We start from the raw sequence: 21429 nt of genomic DNA on the forward strand, positions 1-21429 counted from the left end.
CTTTTTCCTTTACAGGGTAGTTAGAAAATGCTTAAAATGGGAGTGTCAGTAGGTTTGAGCTATAGTTGGGATTTCACTGAACTTCTACTTTAAAATGTGTTAGGAACTTTATGGTAATACCATCTTATTTTTAAGTACAACTGAAATAAATGTGAGTAATATATATGGTGTCCATCTGTGTGCCATCTCGGTTTTTATTTTTGAAATTTAAATGTATATTTATTGTACATTTTTGATCCTCTTTATGTAAACTTGTAGAGAACTGATAGTGGCGGGAGGCAAGCAAGTTAGGCCATCTTATCCATCTTATCCACGTTAACCACCGGAAGATTTACTCCCCTTTATAACCAGTCCTTTTTATGCGATGCGGCTCTGCATTGCTTTAACTGACAATTGCGTGTCGTGTGACACTGTACCCTCCTCTGCTATCCCACTGGTTTATATGCTGCAGGGGGAGCCACACAGCGAAAAAACGTGTTTACCAGCCCCCTTTCTTTCCTAGGTGAACATAGTGTGCGATCGGTATCGGTCGCGCCTATGTTCAGCTGTCACGGTGGGATAGTAATCAGTGTTTTTCTATGCCCCAGCTTATGGATGAATGGTAGCCTCTATGTAGTCTTCCAATCCTTCATAAGTATTGCAGCTGAGCCTGCAGAGAAAGGGACTGTGAAGACCCCTAATGTCTTTTTTTTTTTTTTTTATTCTGAAAGCTGCAAGTGAAAAATGAAAACCTCCTGATTTTTTAGAGCACTTTTTCGGTAGGTTCGATCTTCACCATTTTTCAAAAAGGCGCAATTAAAAATTTACAAATATTTGGTATTGACTCAACACAGGTTAAGCTTTTATATTTAGTAGGGATTTAGCAGGAATTTTGTAAAATTGGCCGTGTTTTTATCTGCTAATAATAGTTTGTGTATTTTTAGCTAAGATATTGTTTTTATAAACATTTGCGCAAATATCGCGGGGCCTTAAAAATCAGTAGCACCTTCTTTTTATTCTACAGGTCAGGTGCTTTAAGAAAATCTTCAAATATTTGGTGATATGTTGATATTTACACTTTTGTATGTTTGACTTTCACTTTGTCACAAAAAGGCGCAATTTAAAAGTTACAAATATTTGTTATTTATTGCCTCCACATGCCCCAGCTCTCCTAAAATGCCCACTTTGCAGTATATATGAGCATCTGAAAATAAAACATTTGTAGCTTGGGTGCAGTTTAGCTTCAACACTTGCTATAGACACAAATGCGTGTCATACAATAAAACAAATTTGTAGCCATAAAATCATGTTATTTGAGATATATTTTATTGGATGAAATAAGGACATACATTAATCCCTATGGGATAGCGTTCGTCCGCTGACACCAGATCTAATCGGTCCCTGCTAAGGTCCGATTCTGCAGATGGAGGAAAATCCTATTTTTCTATCCGTCTGCGAATCATATCAGATGAACACGGACAGACGGTGTTCACCTGATTCCCCCCCCCCCCCCATAGAGGGGAGTGGAGATTTGACAGGGCGGTCCCTGCACAGTGTGCAGGGACCGCCCTGTCATCTACCTGCTCAGCGGAGATCAACAGAGCGATCCTCCACGGGATCCGTGAGTGTGAAAGGGACCCAAGACATAAATACTAACCTTTGTATACAAACACATGTTTGGACATCCTTCAGTTTGATGCTTGTTGTGAACTTACTGTATCTAATGGCTTTCTAAATTGCATTGCTGTTTGCAGTGCTACTTGGTAGCTGATTATAATGCAAAACTCAGGGACTTGGAGAAATTGTGTGTGTGTGTGTGTGTGTGTGTGTGTGTGTGACTGGACTGAGTCAGAGATAAACAAAATTAAATACATTTTACTTAAATTGGATGTTAAACCCTCCATACACCCAGTGAAGTGAACAGCCTCAGATGATACACAGGGATGAACCAAATCTCCCTACATAAGTATGTGTGTGTGTATGTGTGTGTGTGTATATATATATATATATATATATATATATATATATATATATATATATATATATATATATATATATATATATATATATATATATATATATATATATATTTACACACCGTTTAGAAAGTTCAGATTGTGTTAGGAAATGTTCTCTTCCTGTTTAATACAGAGTGTGATGTCTGGGCATACAGCCATGATAGCTAACATTGCTGATTGGAGGAAAGACAAACCAGCCAGCTCCCTGATAATCTATTTTAGCAACCTCCCTATACAGAAATTTCAAGCTGCTTTTATCTGATGTGTCAGAGAAATTGCCAGGAGTTACAGGCCCGATAAGAGGAACAGTTCAGGAGAGAGCTACGCCTCTTTGAAGAGAGATGACAAAATACTGCAGATGTATGTGCCCAGCTCAAATTTCATGAATTGGGTTTACATCCACTTTAATCTAAACTATTTATAAACCTCAAAAGGCAAGAAACACAATGCGGGTTTGGGACTCATACCCTTGCACTAGGCCTCTCAGTAATATTTTTGGTGCAAGTTCACATAGAGGACAATGCAAACAAAGATATTTAAAGTCTTCATTGTGTGGCCGTACTGAACATGACTTTATTGACTCTGAAAACGTTAGCCAGCATAATGTTAAAGCTATAATGCTGTGTACAGTCAAATCTGATTCCGCCTTTTTATGCTTCTCAGTTTGTGACCTCCTCCAATCTTTACATTTTTTTTTTTATCATTTGCCTTTCTACTTTATTTTCCATTAGTTTTTCCTTTACTTTTTTTAAATTAAAGCACAGCTCCAGATAAACTGCTAAATACATAGATAATATACATATTTGGCAGTTTTACCTGCCAAAGGATTTGTATGTCTGTCTGTCTGGTTCTGAGATTTTCTGCTCTGGCACACAGTACAGTCTTATCTGGCAGGGCAGAGGACATTATTTGTCAAGCATTAAGTTATGCTTACAGGTCTTGTCTTTCCATTCCCCAGCTTTTTACTAGACCGGAGAAGCACCAGCCTGATGAGCTCCTTTTGCTGTCACTCTGCTCTCCTCCACCTATTGCCATATTCCTAGTTGGCACATAAGTACTGCAGCAAAACTGATTGGTTCCCTGTGCTGCTTCTCCTTCTCTGAGCTCTGTTGTACAGGGCATGCAAGAGGCTGATACCAATTGAAATGAAGTATTGATGCATTTAAATCCTAGTGGTTCTAAAGGCTGAAGTTTTTTTTTTTTTTTTTACCTTCATGCATTTTATACATGAAGGTAAAAAACCTTGTGTGCAGCGTGCCCCTCTCCAGCCCTCCAAATTCTTACCTGAGCCCCCTCCAATCCAGCTGTGTTCACAATAACCTCGGCTGTATGTGGACTCTTTCCCTCCTCATTGACTGAGATGGCAGCGTGAGCCCCTAGAGCCGCGACTCGGGAGCAAGCACACAGCAGGCAAGCGGCTTTCTCTGGGGCCCTGCTTGAAGGTGAGGAGCCAGAAGCACTGGTGGGGGACCTGAAAAGAGGATCATCAGAGTTGCTCTGTTCAGGGGACTATAACCTTTTATTTTATTAGCATTGATAATTAATAAGCCCCTATTGGCACACTCCTCTACCCAAAACACTAAACCGTTAATAAAATGTTGAAAATCCTTACCATTGAGGAGAAAAGTCTAATTTAATTTTCATGACCTCGTCTCTAATTTAAAAGATAACAGCATCTGCTCTCTGCCAAGGAGGAGGTGTAACAGCAGGGATTATGTTACAGTACAGCAGGGCTCGACAAATCCCGGGCGCCAGGTCGCCATGGCGACTAGAAATAGGGTCCTGGCGACTTGAATTGGAATGGGGGCAAAAAAAAAAAAAAATTTTTTTTTTTTTTTGTGAGCTGGGGCCATCTGGTGGTGAGCCGTTGGTATTACAAGTTATTACCACCAGATGTGATCTGGCGCCATCTGGTGGTGGCCGTTGGTATTACAAGCTAAGCATTACAAGTTAAACAGCAATTCTAATGTAATTTTTCACTATTTTCACTGCCATCTTCTTCCCTCTAATTAGAACCCCCAAACATTATATATATTTTTTATCCTAACACCCTAGAGAATAAAATGGTGATCGTTGCAATACTTTCTGTCACGCCGTATTTGCGCAGCGGTCTTACAAGCGCACTTTTTCTCAAAATTGCGTCCGCTCGTGGAATGCCGACAAACTTTTACCCTTTAAAATCTTCATAGGCGACGTTTAAAAAAAATCTACAGGTTGCATGTTTTGAGTTACAGAGGAAGTCTATGGCTAGAATTATTGCTCGCGCTCTACCAATCGCGGCGATACCTCACGTGTGGTTTGAACACCGTTTACATATGCGGGCGCTGCTCACGTATGTGTTCGCTTCTGCGCGCAAGCTCGTCGGGACGGGGCGCGTTTTCTGGCTCCTAACTTTTTTACCTGGCTCCTAGATTCCAAGCAAATTTGTCAACCCCTGCAGTACAGACCAAAAGTTTGGACACACCTTCTCATTCAAAGAGTTTTCTTTATTTTCATGACTATGAAAATTGTAGATTCACACTGAAGGCATCACAACTATGAACTAACACATGTGGAATTATAAATAACAAAAAAGTGTGAAACAACTGAAAATATATTTCATATTCTAGGTTCTTCAAAGTAGCCACCTTTTGCTTTGATTACTGCTTGGCACACTCTTGGCATTCTCTTGATGAGCTTCAAGAGGTAGTCACCTGGCGCAGCACCCCATCACTCTCCTTCTTGGTCAAATAGCCCTTACAGAGCCTGGAGGTATGTTTGGGGTCATTGTCCTGTTGAAAAATAAATGATGGTCCAACTAAACGCAAACCGGATGGAATAGCATGCCGCTGCAAGATGCTGTGGTAGCCATACTGGTTCAGTATGCCTTCAATTTTGAATAAATCCCCAACAGTGTCACCAGCAAAGCCCCCCCCCCACACCATCACACCTCCTCCTCCATGCTTCACGGTGGGAACCAGGCATGTAGAGTCCACCCGTTCACCTTTTCTGCGTCGCACAAAGACACGGGGTTGGAACCAAAGATCTCAAGTTTGGACTCATCAGACCAAAGCACAGATTTCCACTGGTCTAATGTCCATTCCTTGTGTTCTTTAGCCCAAAACAAGTCTCTTCTGCTTGTTGCCTTTCTTTAGCAGTGGTTTCCTAGCAGACATTCTACCATGAAGGCCTGATTCACACAGTCTCCTCTTAACAGTTCTAGAGATGTGTCTGCTGCAAAAGGTGGCTACTTTGAAGAACCTAGAATATGAAATATATTTTCAGTTGTTTCACACTTTTTTGTTATGTATAATTCCACATGTGTTAATTCATAGTTTTGATGCCTTCAGTGTGAATCTACAATTTTCATAGTCAAAGAAAATAAAGAAAACTCTTTGAATGAGAAGGTGTGTCCAAACTTTTGGACTGTACTGTATATCCTCTCCTCTAAAGGAAACTACAGTTCCCATCAACCACAGGGATTTGTAGTGAATGTGGGCGGACTAGGCCTTTACATGTTAAATGAGTCAGAGTCCTGGTCTGCCCACCACAGCAAGTGGGGCAGAATTACATCACTTCTTCCTGGAGAAATAACTACATAAGCGATGTGCCAAGACCAGTAGCTTTGGTAATAGGAGGCATAGCAGTCGCCGGTTTTACAAACGGGAAACCAAGGATAATTGATGATGATTTGTTTTGAAAATGTGTAGGCTATGTCACAGGAACTTCTGTATGAACCAGAAGATGAATAACCTATTCAGTGAAGGTAGGAAATCTGCAAAAAGTACATGTAAAGAAGTTTTTTCCTGGAGTTCTGCTTTAAAGGGAAAATATGGTGCATTTCATGGGAGTACAAAATAAAAGCTAGGCAGTGTTTACTTCAAAGCGACTAGTGACTTTTAAATTTGATATGCTTGGTGGTACATTTTTTTTCCCACATTTTATTAAATATAGAAATGTGTACATAAGCCACTACAGCCATTGTAAATTATCTACCTCAAAAAAAGGTGTGGAGCAGGTTAAGGAGCGATAAGCTATCAGCCACACAAGACACAAGGAGGAAGTCTGCATTGAGACAATTAGCAGTAAAGCAGAGGCACTGTAGTAGATCCTGAGTATACAGTGGGTATAGAAAATAATCGCACCCCTTTTTTAAAATCACATTTTGTTTCTTTGCAGCCTGAAATGAAGACAGACATAAAGTTTTGTTTTTTTCCAGCTATATTTACTCAGTGCAACTTATAACATCCAAATGAGCTATAACGCCAACATATCAGAAGAACAAAACAAAACAAAACTGAATCGCAGAGTTGGAAATGGGATCGCCCCCTTGTGTCAGTATTTAGGCCATTGGGATTTGTCTCTAACTTAGCACATCCACACTGCAATATTTTCCCACTCTTCTTTGCAGAACTGCTCAAGTTCAGTTAAATTTAATGGTGACCATTTGTGGACTGCAGTCTTCAAATCGTTTCACAGATTTTCAATGGGGTTCAAGTCTGGGCTCTGACTAGGCCAAAAAGGAAACCTTTTTCTCCTCTAAGCACTGTGTGGTCATTGTTGCTGTGTGCTTTGGGTCATTGTCATGTTGGAAGGTAAACCTTCCCATTTACAACTTTCTGGCAGAGGGCAGCAGGTTTTCCTTAAGTATTTGATGGTAAATTGCCCCATGAATGTTTTCCTTTTATCCTAACAAGTGCTCCAGTCACTGCTGCAGAGAAAACACCCCCATAACAGGATATTACCACCTCCGTGGTTTACTGTAGGCATGGTGTTTGGAATTGTGAGCTGTATTGGATTTCCACCAGACATATTTGTTTGGTGTTGAGGCCAAATAATATAATTTTAGTCTTATCTGAACACAACAACTTTTTCCATGTGGCCTCAGAATCAACAAGACGCATTTTGGCAAAGCTCGGTTGTGACTGCATGGAAAGTGGCTTTTTTCTTGCAACTTTCCCATACAAGCCACATTTGTGGAGAATTTGTGTTTGTCACGTGCACACAATGACCACTCTGTCATAAATCCCTGCAACTGCTTCAGAGTCGCTGTAGGCCTCTTGGTAGTCTCTCTGACCAGTTTCCTCTTGGCTCCTTTATCCAGTTTGAAGCGACAACCTGATCCAGGGAGGGTTTGTGTTGTACCAAATACCTTCCACTTAATAAAAGACTTCACTGTGTTTCTAAGCATTGATAAAAACCTTTGAATTTTTTTTTACCATCGCCCGTCCACAACTTTATTCCAGAGATCTTTTGACAGTGGCTTGCCACCCATAGTTGATTGCTTCCTTCAGTTGCACTACCAGAGACTAAAATGCTCCAGGAAAGCGCTTTTCATGCTAAGCCAATCAAAATGACCACAGCTGACCATAGTTGAAAGTCAAATAGTTTTGTCTGCCATTGAGAAGGTTATTAGCTACACCTGATTGAGTTTACAAGTCCTTTTTAGGAGGGGGTAATTCTGTGTTTTTTTTGTTTTTTTTTTGACATGGTGTTATATCTTCAATTTGGATGTTATAAGTAAATACAACTGGATAAAACAAAAACTGTGCCTGTCTTCATTTGAGGCCGCAAAGAGACAAAACATGGTTATTTTAAAGGAAGCGCGATTCTGTTCTATACCCACTTTTATATTGAGAAAATATGGCCATGTACATATACATAATTATGAAGTCTATAAAGATCCAAAGTTTATTGAAACATTTTCACACATTGATATTGTAGTTTACATCAAGCTTATCTTTTTTACCTGTATATCTAAAATGTGTTGTAAAGATAAGTTTCCCTGCTAAGCTTTTAATTAAGTCAATTATAACATTCTATATACAATTGTGGCACATTTGTTTCTTACTGTTCACTTAACCTTAAGTTCACTTAAGAATTTCTCATATGTTTTCTTTATCTGAAACCTATAATTGTCAGTGATATATCATGCTAAAAGAGACAACACTTGCTCTTTTATGTTAGCTGTGTATCAGAGTTTTATTTGAAATATTAAAATTTGCCTGGCATCCATATCTTGCATATACCGTATTTATCGGTGTATAACACGCACCCTAACATTAAGAGGGAAGTTTCAGGGGAAAAAAATTCCACAGCCCCCTGCATATAACACGCAGGCACAGTTTACCCTCTATTTTCAGGGCAAAAAAGTGAGTGTTATACGCCAATAAATACAGTAAATAAATCTGTTTCAATTGTATTTTTAGATGTTAAAAATTAATCCTGAGCATACTTGATGGCAAAAGATTTGAAATAGTGAGTGTGAAGGTTGTTTCATGTTATCCAACCTTTTTTCACAATGCCTCACATGTGTACACTGTAAATATCTGTAACCCTGGCCATACATGGAGCGAATTTCTTTCCTGCAACCATGAGATTTTCCCCATCAATACAGGCAGTGTTGACGGGAGAATCCCTCCCGCCAAGCCATTGTATTCGCAGCCCCTCTGCTGGGAAAAGACAGTGATTTTTATGTAAAATCTGGCAGGTTGGTGGTAAGCCTTGGGGGCTTAAGCCTGGTACACACAATGAAATTATCGGACACATTTTGTATTTATTTTTTTGCATGCTAGGCTCCATATTAAAAATGAAGAGGTTGCTAAACTTACAAAAATTCTCATGCAACAAAATAAAAATGTGGTAATAATTATTGTATTTGAATTTTTGGCTAAAAACTGTACTGATTAAGCAAATTTCGGGTTTGTCCTTTCGGATGATTTCAAACAAGCTGGATCACTTTGAAAGCGGTATTTTTTTTGTACGATTTTCTGATCGTGACTAGGCTTAAATCTGTGATATTTTTTATATTTTTTTAATCTGGTACCAATTTACTGCTGTTATGATTCTTTAAGGTCTACTTGATTAGTGACCTATTGAAGACACATTGAGGCATGGCCATTGTCAGTACGCTGCAGTTAGTTTTGCAGCCTTTTGTTCTTTATCAGTGCAGTTCAGGCTATTGGTTTCATCTGCTGTTAAAGGATCATTTTGAGTGTCTTCTGGGGTGTTGTCTGCGCAGACTTCCTCTCTCTTCTCCTCGGTCACTGCTAACAGGCCAGGCTTCTCATACTCCTCTACTAGTTCATTTTTTGTCCAGGCCTGTCTCTTGTTCTTGTCGTTGCTTACGGCATTTTGGGCCATAGCACGTTCTTGACGCTTTCGCCACCATATGTGTAAGCAGCCATAGATTAAAATGCAAGCTATAATAAGAAGTATAATGCTGCTTGTGAGCCAAATACCTAGTGCTAGATCTTTTTTCTTGCTGTTTACAGTTGCTGGATCTTGGTCTAAAGTGTGAAAGACTTTGCACTGGTCACTGGCTGGACTGGCGGACTGACAAGTCACACACAGAATATATGTTGTGAGGGGAGTGAGGTTCTCCACAGTATGGAATGTTCGGCTTGTAGGTATCCGCTCCTCCTTAAATTTCTCTCTGGAATACCCAGACAACTTTGTACTCCAGTTGGACTGATACATGACACTATAGAAGCTGTCGGCACAGCTTGCGATTGATGGCCAAATGACCACAGCCGTGTTGGCTGTAACATTCTGAACAGAGATGACCATGGTATCTTGAGAAAATTCTTCAGCTGAGGTGACAATGAAACTTCTGAAACACAAAAACAATATTCTATTTAAAGTGTATGTAAACCCTGTATATGCACAGGCACTTCCTTTCTAAGGCCTTGTTCACACAGGCAATAAAAGCAAGCAATTTTGTCACTTCCAAAGGAACAGGGTGGCCACTCAGGTGAATTAACATTGCCGCAGTTGTGATGCTGTCCTGACAATAAAATAATAAAAGTGATATTCCTACTCACTCACTGAAACATACTGTATTTTGATATGTTAAAAAAAAAAAAAATGTTCTTTTTCCATCCCTCCTTTACAATTTCTTTCATAAGCAAAGCCATCATTTACTTGATCTGTCATGTTTGTTTCTACATAAAAAAAAAAAGAAATGCTTACCATGGTCCATTATTTTATTCATATTGAGAATGTAATTCCCTGTTTCCCTGACACCTTTATTTAGTCCAAATACCTAGTGACCATGGTTTGTAGCATTACCTTGTTTCTCTCTTGTAAGAGAATATTAGAAAAAGGGCAATATCGTACAATGTGCACATTTTCAGGCCTTGTTCACACTTGGGTGTAGCGGAAATGTGCAAAAAAAGCCTTAAAATGCACAACGCACTTGCGGTGCCATTCTCTCTTAATTTCACCTCGTAATGCAAACGCGCTTGCCTCATTTCCAAAATTTTATACATGAGCTTCTTTGGCACCTATTTGGAGTGGATGGAGGTCCGTTGAAATGAGTGGTGCCACTCCGAAAACTGTAAAAAATCCCCCCAAAAAAACAATGCTATAACATCGCTCAAGGCCTTGGAATCAGTATTTATCTGCTATGGTTATGTTATGTTTTCACTCTATGTATTGTCACTCTTGCAGACTAAACAAAATTGATATAATCCCTGGACAACATTATGTTGCAATTCTAATTTGCTCGATACAATCAGAATTGTACATGTATCCAGTAGAGATGAATGATTCTGGCCACATTGAATCACATTTTTTATTTTTATTTTTTGCTTAGAATAAAGATCATGATTCTCACGGCCTAACATCTTTCACATTATACAAAAAAATTGCGTTTGAAAGACCATTGCGCAAATACAGTGTGACATAAAATATTGCAACACCTGCCATTTTATTCTCTAGGGTCCCTGCTGGGAGAAGACCTTGATCATTGCTAGCAGGGAATCTGGCAGGCTGGTTGAACATTCAGCCTGCCCTCACACTATAAGAATCTCGGCCAGTTCTTGCTGATCCGGCTTATATTCGAACCGTCTATGGCCAGCCTTTCTAACTTGATCTATCCCTCAATTGTATTTATATTAGTAACCCTTTCTATTTCTTTCCTCTGCAAATGCCAGTGGACATAGTTTATCTAAATGTTGCTATGGCGTTTGATACTGTACCTAATAAATGTTTAATCTATAAAATAGTCTGTTGGAGGTGATGGAATTGCATGTACATGGACAAGAAACTGGTTACATGAACTGGTCCAGAAAGTAGTGATAAATGATTCATTCTCTGAATAATCTGAAGTGGTGTGCCATAGGGTTACATAGGTTGAAAAAATACATAAGTCCATCTAGTTCAGTGTTTCTCAATTCCAGTCCTCAGGCCCCCCCAACAGGTCAGGTTTTCAGGATTTCCCTCAGATGAAAAGGCTGTGGTGATTACTAAGGCAGTGAAACTGATCAAATCACCTGTGCAAAATAATGGAAATCCTGAAAACCTGACCTGTTGGGGGGGCCTGAGGACTGGAATTGAGAAACACTGATCTAGTTCAACCATAAAAAAAAAATCGTACAATCCCATATACCCAATTCTATACCCACAGTTGATCCAGAGGAAGGCAAAAAAAACCAGCAGAGCATGATCCAATTTGCTACGGCAAGGGGAAAAAAATCCTTCCTGATCCCCCCCCCCCCCCCCCCCAGAGGCAATCGTATTTTCCCTGGATCAACTTTACCTATAAATTTTAGTACCCAGTTATATTATGTACATTTAGGAAAGTATCCTGGCCTTTCTTAAAGCAATCTACTGAGCTGGCCAGAACCACCTCTGGAGGGAGTCTGTTCCACATTTTCACAGCTCTTAATGTGAAGAAACCTTGGAGATGGAATCTCTTTTCCTCCTAGGTGTAAAGAGTGCCCCCCTTGTCCTCGGTGTTGACCGCAAAGTGAATAACTCAACACCAAGTTCACTATATGGACCCCTTATATATTTGTACATGTTGATCATATCCCCCCTTATTCTCCTCTTTTCAAGAGTGAATAATTTCAGTTCCTCTAATCTTTCCTCATAGCTGAGCTCCCCATGCCTCTTATCAGTTTGGTTGCCCTTCTCTGCACTTTCTCCAGTTCCCCAATATCCATTGAGAACTGGTACCCAAAACCGAACTCCATATTCCAGATGAGGTCTTGCTAATGATTTGAACAGGGGTAACATTCTCTCTCTCTCTCTCTCTCTCTCTCTCTCTCTCTCTCTCTCTCTCTCTCTCTCTCTCTCTCTCTCTCTCTCGATAACTTTGCAAAAAAGACGGCTCATAAATCAGATGATGAAAAAAGTCTAAAAAATCATGTCTGTGACCTAAAAAAAACACACAGAAGGAAAAAAAAGGAGATCCTCCTCCACCCATGTGAGAAAGTCCTAAATGGTGTAGTCATATGTAATCTACATATATGATGTTGATGATGGGTGACAATCCAACCAATAGAAGCCTCCACCGAAAGAGCACACAGATCTGCTTAGCAGATCCTGATGGTCCCTTAATTACAGGGGACCCCAGGTCGCATGTATGATAGCACAAACTGCGGGGCTTAACGGACAGCCTGGTGTGGGTCATCTCCTCATTCCAATTATCCAATGATGGTAATCGCATTTACAAAAAAAGAAACAAAGGATGCTTCGATCGTGTAAAACCCTTTTAAAATATTAATATTGAGTATTCATATGTACAAAAAACTTACACTTTTGCAGTAGCTAAAAAGCCTTGAGTCTGCTGTACCGGCCGGATACTAACAGACAGACCTGTCAGTATGGGAAATCCTTGAGCAGTTCAGGGGGTGATGGCCATATGCTGCTCGTTCCGCCCGACTAGTTTTGGGAAGGAATCACTTCATCAAGGGGCACTAGTGCTAAGCAGATCTGTGTGCTCTTTCGGTGGAGGCTTCTATTGGTTGGATTGTCGCCTATCATCAACATCATATATGTATATTACATATGACTACACCATTTAGGACTTTCTCACATGGGTGGAGGAGGATCTCCTTTTTTTCCTTCTGTGTGTTTTTTTAGGTCACAGATATGATTTTTTAGACTTTTTTCATCATCTGATTTATGAGCCCTCTTTTTTGAAAAGTTATCCAGCCTTCAATATATGAGGACCTATTTTTTGTTAATTTTTCACGATTTTATGTGATTTATGGACTTTTATTTTTTCTGGGAAACAATCAATGTTTTTTCTTTTCACGAACATATGAGGATTGTTTATTTTGTTAATTGTTATATCATTTATCTTCACTGATTGGTATATGCACATTGTTCATAAGGTTTTGGCGCGATTCTTTTTCTTTTGCAACTTTGTTCACTGTTCATATTACGCAGCGAATCGCAGCTTTACATTTGCATCACAGCAACGTTCACACATCCGTATTTACGGTCTTGTTTATATTAGTGCAGTTTTTCCACAACATTTTTTTTAAAACCCCCAGATCCTTCACTACGGATCCCCTCAGTTGTACTCCTCCTAGTATGTATGATGCATGCATATTCTTAGCCCACAAGTGCATAACTTTACATTTATCAACATTAAACCTCATCTGCCACTTAGTCGCCCAATTAGACAGAGCATTGAGGTCGGCTTGTAAATTGGAGATATCCTGTAAAGACGTTATTCTACTGCATAGATTGGTGTCATCTGCAAAGACAGAAATTTTACTTTTGATCCCAGACCCAATATCATTTATAAATATATTAAAAAGTAAGGTTCCCAACACTGAAACGTGGGGTACACCACTGATGACCTTAGACCATTCAGAGTAAGAATCATTAACCACTTTTCTCTGAATTCTGTCTTTTAGCCAGTTTTCTATCCATTTACACACTGATATTTCCAAGCCTGTAGACTTTACCTTACACATGAGCCGTGTGTGGGGAACTGTATCAAACGCTTTTGCAAAATCCAAGTATATCACGTCCACAGCCACGCCTCTGTCCAGGGTTTTACTTACCTCTTCATAAAAAGAAATCAGGTTTCTGTCTTTCATGAATCCATGCTGTCTAAGGGCCAATAATGCTATTCAGTTAAGAGCCCTAATTCAGTAGTTGCTGATGATGTCAAAGTATGCCAGGAAAAAAATCTGGCACAGGATGTAGTTTTACTGGAAAACCTAGACAAAATAGGGGATTGGACCGCTACATGGCAAATGAGGTTCAATACTGAGAAATGTAAAGCTATGCACTTGTGTACCAAAAATATTGTTTACCAGGTCACTTTATTTTCTAAATGTTTTCTGGCAATATTTATTTAAAAAGACCTATTTCATGAAGATCTAAAGAACTAAAATGTATTTATTTTAATAAAACTAGTTGATGGGTTTTGGTTCCTCTGTAGCAAAAGTGCAGTATAATCTGTTTTTGCTGCACTGTGCTTGAATTGAATCTCAAATCCTGTGCACAAAAAAAAAAAATGGGACTTGTGGAAAAATTGCTATTTGTGCCCACCTCTACTATATCAACCCTGCTGGCAATCTACAGTGTCACAGATTTTGTTCTACATATGGCTAAGTGAAGGTTGTATGTCATTGATGTCCATCCATTATGTAGCGTATACATGTGGCTAAGTGAGGCTTGTATCACTGATGTCAGTCAATTTAAGTACTGCATGTGCCTACATGAAACTTGTATATCAGTTTGTGGTACATTGTGCACCTTTTTTTCTTTTTCTTGTTACATGGTGCAAAGACAAAGCCCTTGCCATCAGATCTTCCTAGTGAAATGGATCACCCTCAAAGGGTTAAAACTTTCAGCTTAACAGAAATAGATACATTATACTGCCTGAATTATTTGAAATAAATACGTGAGTGTTCTCCCCTAGATCCAAATTCTTGTGTTTGTGACAGAGGTATGTATGAGACAGCTGCACAGTTAATTTAACACGCTACAGCTTAGCAAATGGGCTTTATGATGGATTGACTCTGGCATCCGTTCTTACAGCTGTGTGTGTGTGGAGTGTCAGTTGTATGTGTGTCTATTTATATTGTTTACTTTTTGCCTGTGATACCGATATGTACAGATCTCTACAAATGTCTTTTAATGTAGGTATATCAGATTTATGTAGTTACAAAAGTTTAACATCTCCTTTTGGAAAGCCAACATATTTCATCTTTTAATAGTACCAGACAATTGAGAGCGGATTTCTAAATTGCCAATATGGGTATCACACTTAATTGATATTACATAGAAATCCCTGCACATTTGCAGATTATTTTCTATTATTCTTATGACTGCATTCTATTTCTGCAGTCATGTTTTCAAGAACAGCACTTCCAAAAATGTGTTTTTTCACTGTGTGTGTGAGAGAGATATTCGGCATAAAAATAATTTATAATTTTATTATTTTGTGATGCCCCCCCAAGTTCTAATGATCCGTGCGCTGTTCTCTATACAAGTGTCATCAGTTTACTGCTAATAAATTCAACTCATTCTATACACTTTCCTTCTCATTCGGAATAGTCCGTATGTTGTAATTATCTAGAAAAATACATTTCGGCAGCAAAGAACAAATATGAAACCTCTATCCCTGAAAATCCTGTATTTCTAGAGACCTAGCTGGAAAGTAATATCCTACCTTAGGTGTTGAAATGATGTACGCTCTTGCTGTATGAAGATCTGTCTGATGCAGTGTGCACCTGTGGCTTATCGCTGCCTGCATTCCTCAGTTTGCCAGCTCCCCATGCCCATCACGTCTATTTCTGTTCTCCAGGGACACTGATAAAGTGACTCCTTTGTCTGTGCTGCTTGAATTCATGTGTGAATGCATATTCCCTTGTTCAGTTGCCTTGGTTTTCAAAGACTTATATAGATGATTTTTTTTTCTCCCTCCCCCTCTACAGCCTGATTTACTTTGCTGCCTTATGCTCTCTCCTTTAGGAAGAACACTACACTCTAGTATGTTCCTCCCCTTTTTGAGATCGTCGCCAGACACTAAAAAGATAGCCTGTCATTCAACAAGGCTGTTATTTTTCCAAAGTAAAAAGGGTTTTTTTTTTTTTTTTTGCATCAAGTGACTGTTTAAAATGCTTCCTGGTGCCTTTGTGCATGTATCCTTCTTCTTTTTTTTTTCTTTTTTTTTTCCTGTATGACCGAAGGAAATATCTTGGTCGTCTTGCTGCAAAAAAAGTGGCTTGCATAGGTTTAAACTATACTTGGCAATACCCTGTGCACACGCATTTTATGCTTTTGGATAAATTGCTTTTGCATTAAAGAAGGTATCCTGGCTAACAGAAATCATCGGGGGCCTATTTATATTACTAAATTAATGCAAATACATATTTATACTCTTAAATACTATGTGGTCCTGCCCACTCTCTTCATTGTATCATGATGGCTGAAAAGACAGATGAAATTAAGATTTTTTTTTTCTTAAAGCATATCTTTTATTCCAAAGATGGCTCTTAAAATGGTATATATCAATTTAGATTATTATGCATGCCATTTATCAACTGGCATTGGCTCATTGACAAAAGGAGCAGGGCAGTTCTGCATGTGTAGATGTCACTTTGATTCTTGTTAGATCCTGGTCTGCTGTCATGGCTTGAATGTCAGATCTCTGCTCACATGATCAGCGAGAGTTCTCTCTTGTGTATGCAAAAAAAAATCAAGAATCAAAAGTTATCTGTGACAGCATTGTGGGTAAAGTATGGTGAATAGACACCACAAAAAAGTCAAGCTCCCATTTTACATAGCAACATTTTACATAGCAGCCCGACATTGTGGGCTCCCTGGATAGGTAAGTGTTCATATATTAAAAGTCAGCAGGTGCAGTATTTGCAGCTACTGATTTAAAAATTTTCATGGAGGGGGGGAACCACCTCTTTAAATTGCAATGGGTAGGGGTCACCGGGTGGTCCGCCCCTTGGAATGTTGCCAGGCACATGATGGGGATATGTCAGACGTGGCAGGGGCTGTCGGTGATGTCACTGGTTGACTCCTCCACTTAGCTATTTAGGAAAGGTCAGGTCTAGGAGCAGGCAGTTGGGGGGAGTCTTCGTCGGGGATGGAGGTTTTTGTTTTTTCTTTCGGGTTTAGCGGTGCAGCGGGCATCCTGGTTGATGTTGGATCTTTTTTTTATTTTTTTAACACTGGGGTGTTTTTCAGGCACTTTTGGTCTAAGAATAGCACCTGTAAAGCACCTCCCCTGCAGCCCCAGTGTGAGAGCCCGAGTGCTTTCACGCTGGAGCGGTGTGTTTGCAGGACGTTAGAAAAAGTCCTGCAAGCAGAATCTTTCAGGTGGTGGAGGAGCGGTGTATACACCGCTATTCCACTGCCCCTGCCATTGGAATCAATGGGTACCGCTGCCCAAGCATCTGCAAAAGCTGTGCTTTACGTGCGCTTTTAACCCTTTATTTGGCTGCTAGCGGGGGGTTATAAGCGCAGCTATTGCAGCAGTAAACTGCTGCTAAAATTGGCGGTCTTTACCGCTAATGCCCGTCCCAGTGTGAAAGGGATCTAAAGGCATTGTGTTTTGATAAGCCCATCCGTCTGCAGACCCCCCACAGCCCCATCAACATGGGGACAGGGTACTTTGGGTGGGGGAGCGGAGCCCCCCCCCCCCCCGCATGTTGAGGGCATGTGGCCTGGTATGGTTCAGGAGGAGGGTGTGCGCTCGCTCGTCCCCATCCTTTCCTGACCTGCCGGGCTGCTTGCTCACATAAGGGTCTGGTATGGATGTTGCATCAGACTTCAATGAACAGGGATCCGACTTTGATCACCGACAATACCAGGCACTGTGTCTGGTATGAATCTTTAGGGGGATCTCCACGCCAAATAAAAAAAACGCATGGGTCCCCCTCCAAGAGCACACCAGGCCCTTCGGTAGGGTATATATTTTGAGAGGGAAACCCCACGCCAAAAGAAACGGCGTGGGGGTCCCCCCAAAATCCATACCAGACCCATATCCGAGCACACAGCCCGGCAGGTCAGGAAAGGGGGTGGGGATGAGCGAGCGATACCCCCCCCCCCTCCGTTAGTTGTCTGGGTCTGCGGAGGGACTTTTCTGAATCTGGAAGCCCCCTTTAATAAGGAGTGCCCCCCAGATCCTGGCCCCCCACCCTATGTGAATGAGTATCATTGTACCCCTACCCATTCACCTAAAAGTGTCAAAACTAAAAAACGCAGTACACAGGATTTTTAAGTAATTTTATTAACCACTATAACACTGGGCACTTAAACCCCCTTCCTAACCAGACCAATTTTCAGCTTTCGGTGCTCTCACAATTTGAATAACAATTACTCATACAACATTGTGCCCATCTGAAATTTTTGTCCTTTTTTTCCCACAAATAGAGCTTTCTTTTGGTGGTATTTGATCACCTCTGCGTTTTTAATTTTTTGCGCTATAAAAGAAAAAACACTGAAAATTCTGTAAAAATAAAAAAAAAATATTGTTTCTGTCATATTAGCAGGTATTGCAGAGTATGGGGGGTATTGCAGAGTATGGGGGGTATTGCAGAGTATGGGGGGTATTGCAGAGTATTGCGCAGGGAGGGATGGATGGCTGGATCTGTGACTGCATTTGTCACAGATCCAGCCCACAGCAGCTGCTTCCGCTCTCCCCCCTCTCCTCTCACACTGTACCGATCGGTACAGAGGAGAGGGAGGAACCGGCGTCATCACATGACGCCGGTTTGTTTACAAGTGATCGCTCCGTCATTTGACGGAGCGATCACGTGGTAAACGGCCGCTATCAGCGGCAATTTACCACGATCTGTGATGCGCCGGGTCTTCTAGAACCGGCGCTCACGGATGAGTGCGCAAGAGGAGGACGTCCTCCCAGAACAACTCGACCGTGCTGTAGACGTCTTTTGTCTATGGCGCGGTGGCAAAGAGGTTAAGAAGCTCCGGTGTCTCTTCCGACTTCTTCTTCTCCCCTCTCTGGCTCTTCTGCTGCCTCCGCTGATGTCTTCTGCCTCTGACGGTTCTTCTCCCCTCTCCGGGTCTTGTCCACTTATGTCTTCTAGCCCTCTCCGGTTCTTCTCCCTCTGTCCGCTGTCTTATGCCCCTGCCGGGTCTTCTCTTCTCCCTCCTGTTCTTCCGATGTTGACTCAACGCTCTCTCCCGCTCTAATGCTGGGTGGGCGGTGTGCCACCACATATATTGGCATTGGGCGGGGTCACTATGTGACATCATCTGGAGGCCCTTCCCTTTTTTAAGGCACTGTAGGGGACTCTTTGAAAGATGCCATTATCTGATACCCAGACTTACCCAAAATGTTAACGTATCAATCCATTTGACAAACTAGTGGGCATTATTATGTATCCATTTTATTCTGAAGTATAACCTATCTTGTATCATTTCTTACTGGAAGTAGAGTTCATTAGAGGTGAGATGGCCAAGCTTCCACTCCTGCGTATAGTGTCTTCTGTTAAAAAGAAGTAGGGCAGCTTCATTTGACATGATCGTTTTTCAATTAAACACAATCATAGAATAGTATGCCAAAGCTCTCTTAGAGAACAGGGTCATGCTTAATCTGCTCAGCATCTGGTGTAGTAAGAGTTCATTAGAAATTAAAGAAAACAAGGCAAACTGCTCACACATGTTGCTTGGTAAAAGTAGTTTATGTAAGACTACAACTCTGGGTCAGTAGAATGAACAATATTAAGGGCACGCATGCAGTATTGTACATCAACACTGTAAGACAATTATGCTGTAACACTGTGTGGGTTCCATCTTCTATGAAGCAGATGATTCACTTATTTTCCTGATGCAAAGTTCACTATAGTATCACATAAGTATAAGAGCACAATCTTGCCATAAAATATTACAGCAGCAGAGAACTTCAGTTTGTACTGTTTTGCATGTAAAATGGGTGTTGTGCAGTTTGAGATATTTTAGGGGTCCCTTTTCAACAGGCTGGCAGGTGTTTTAAGAATTGAATGTGGAATGCCAACCAAAACATTTTTTTTTGGTAGGGGCTGGAAAACGTTAGGATTTTTTTTCTGTATGTGTCATTGTCAGGATGGATTTTCTTTTGTTCCCTCTCGCTTCCCTAGTTCTTGAGTCACAAGAAACAGAAGTAGGGATGCATTTCTATAATGGGGATGTGCATAAAACCACTTACTTTTTAAAGCAGTATTTAACCCAAAAGCAAACATTTATCATATTGCAGCTTATCAATTTGTAGATGTGATGGCTGTGTTATTTTTGTTTTTTACCTGGTGATCTGGATAGTAAGTGTGTTATTTTATTCCATAACTTGCTGTGCTGAAAAGGAAGCCATAAGAAACAGAAATCTATTACGTAATCAACACTTAATTATTGTGTCTCTACAGAATCTTAACCAGGCATATAGCAGCATTTTCACTACCTACAGAAACTTTGTTGGTCCTCCTCATTTTAAAGCGATCTGCCGCCTCCTAGGATATCAAGGCATTGCGGTGGTGATGGAGGAGTTGCTGAAAGTTGTAAAAAGCCTGGTGAGTATATCCGAGCTGACCTCTGTAAAGCCTTTTATCTTGTCTGTGACCCTGTTGGGTAGATTTCTTCTCATTTACTGTCTAAATGATAGTTGTCAGCAAGACAGAAAAATAAGGGAACTGCCATTGCAACAGGTGGTAAGAGTAAATGTATGTAATAATGTTCCATCCGATATAGATAGTCCAACATAATTGCTCCAAAATGATGCAAAGCAACAACAAAACAAAAGGTCTTACTGTGTTTAAAATACAAAAATGATGTGCATGGTATGTAAATTATTCTATCACCCCAAATTATAACTTGCTGTTTTACTGGCAGAGGTTTGCTGCCTTCTGCTTTAGCAAAAGGTAAGGTGATGGTGTGAAAGGTGTGGTGACAGCTGTTGGGTATAGGATTTGCTGTAAATCGCCATTGATTGATTTGCAATGCTAGCCTTTAGACTGAATGTTCCTAAGTGGGTTACCACGTATGATTTTTCACGTAATTTTTAGGATCTACTGGTAATCCAAACCCTTTTTATCTCATCGACATCCAAAAATATTTACAAATTAGTGGCACTTGGATGCAATGGGCTTTTGTACTTTGTTAAATGATATGAACTCCCAATGGAAAACATTGCATCGTTCTTTTTCAGTTGTAGAGCTTAGACAATATCCACTAGACAAATTATCCCAAATAAAAAATTAGACATGCTGAACTATAACAAAGAGGTGAATTAAAAGATTTTTGAACTTTGGGCAAAAAATATTGGCATTTATAGATGGTATATTTTGAAAGCACTTTAAAATACTGGTTTGCTATATACAAGTGTTTCTTTCAAAATGTTCTAGAAGGGTGTTCTACTGACTTGTTTAATTTTGGCGTTATTGCTTGCAGTTACAAGGTACAATTCTGCAGTATGTGAACACCTTGATGGAAGTGATGCCGAAAATCTGCAGGTTGCCCAGACACGAGTATGGATCCCCAGGTGTGTTCTGCTGTACTTTCTTTCCAAAACAGCCTTGTTCGGGAGTAAACATTCTGTTGCCACTTAGAGCTCTGTTTACATCTATATATTAAAGCTAAGCTTTGTGTGGTGTTATAATGAATGTGTTAATGCTGTGGGTACTTAGTCAATTGACTTCTATTACCGTTTCAATATCTGACAGTGAATAGATGGTTACTGGAACCATGATTGTCATTG

At 40.2% G+C, this 21429-nt stretch overlaps 2 protein-coding genes across 3 annotated transcripts in view; one reads left to right on the top strand and one right to left on the bottom strand.

Annotated features, from left to right (window-relative positions):
• The window catches only part of CYFIP1 (cytoplasmic FMR1 interacting protein 1), a 129641-nt gene that overhangs the window by 89207 nt on the left and 19005 nt on the right, over positions 1-21429 (top strand). For both annotated transcript variants that reach the window (XM_040336300.1, XM_040336299.1), the window contains exons 24-25: positions 20102-20245; positions 21123-21213. In XM_040336300.1, the coding sequence (XP_040192234.1) occupies positions 20102-20245; positions 21123-21213 (235 nt within the window). The remainder of the gene's footprint in view (positions 1-20101; positions 20246-21122; positions 21214-21429) is intronic.
• FNDC9 (fibronectin type III domain containing 9) lies at positions 8729-15708 on the bottom strand. The gene is made up of 2 exons (XM_040336301.1): positions 15400-15708; positions 8729-9588 (listed from the first exon to the last, which is right to left on the bottom strand). The coding sequence occupies exon 2, from the start codon at positions 9543-9545 to the stop codon at positions 8880-8882; it is 666 nt and encodes a 221-aa protein (XP_040192235.1). The 5' UTR covers positions 9546-9588; positions 15400-15708; the 3' UTR covers positions 8729-8879.

This window comes from Rana temporaria, chromosome 2, assembly GCF_905171775.1.
Source record: "Rana temporaria chromosome 2, aRanTem1.1, whole genome shotgun sequence".
In the NCBI taxonomy this organism is placed as follows: Eukaryota; Metazoa; Chordata; class Amphibia; order Anura; family Ranidae; genus Rana; species Rana temporaria.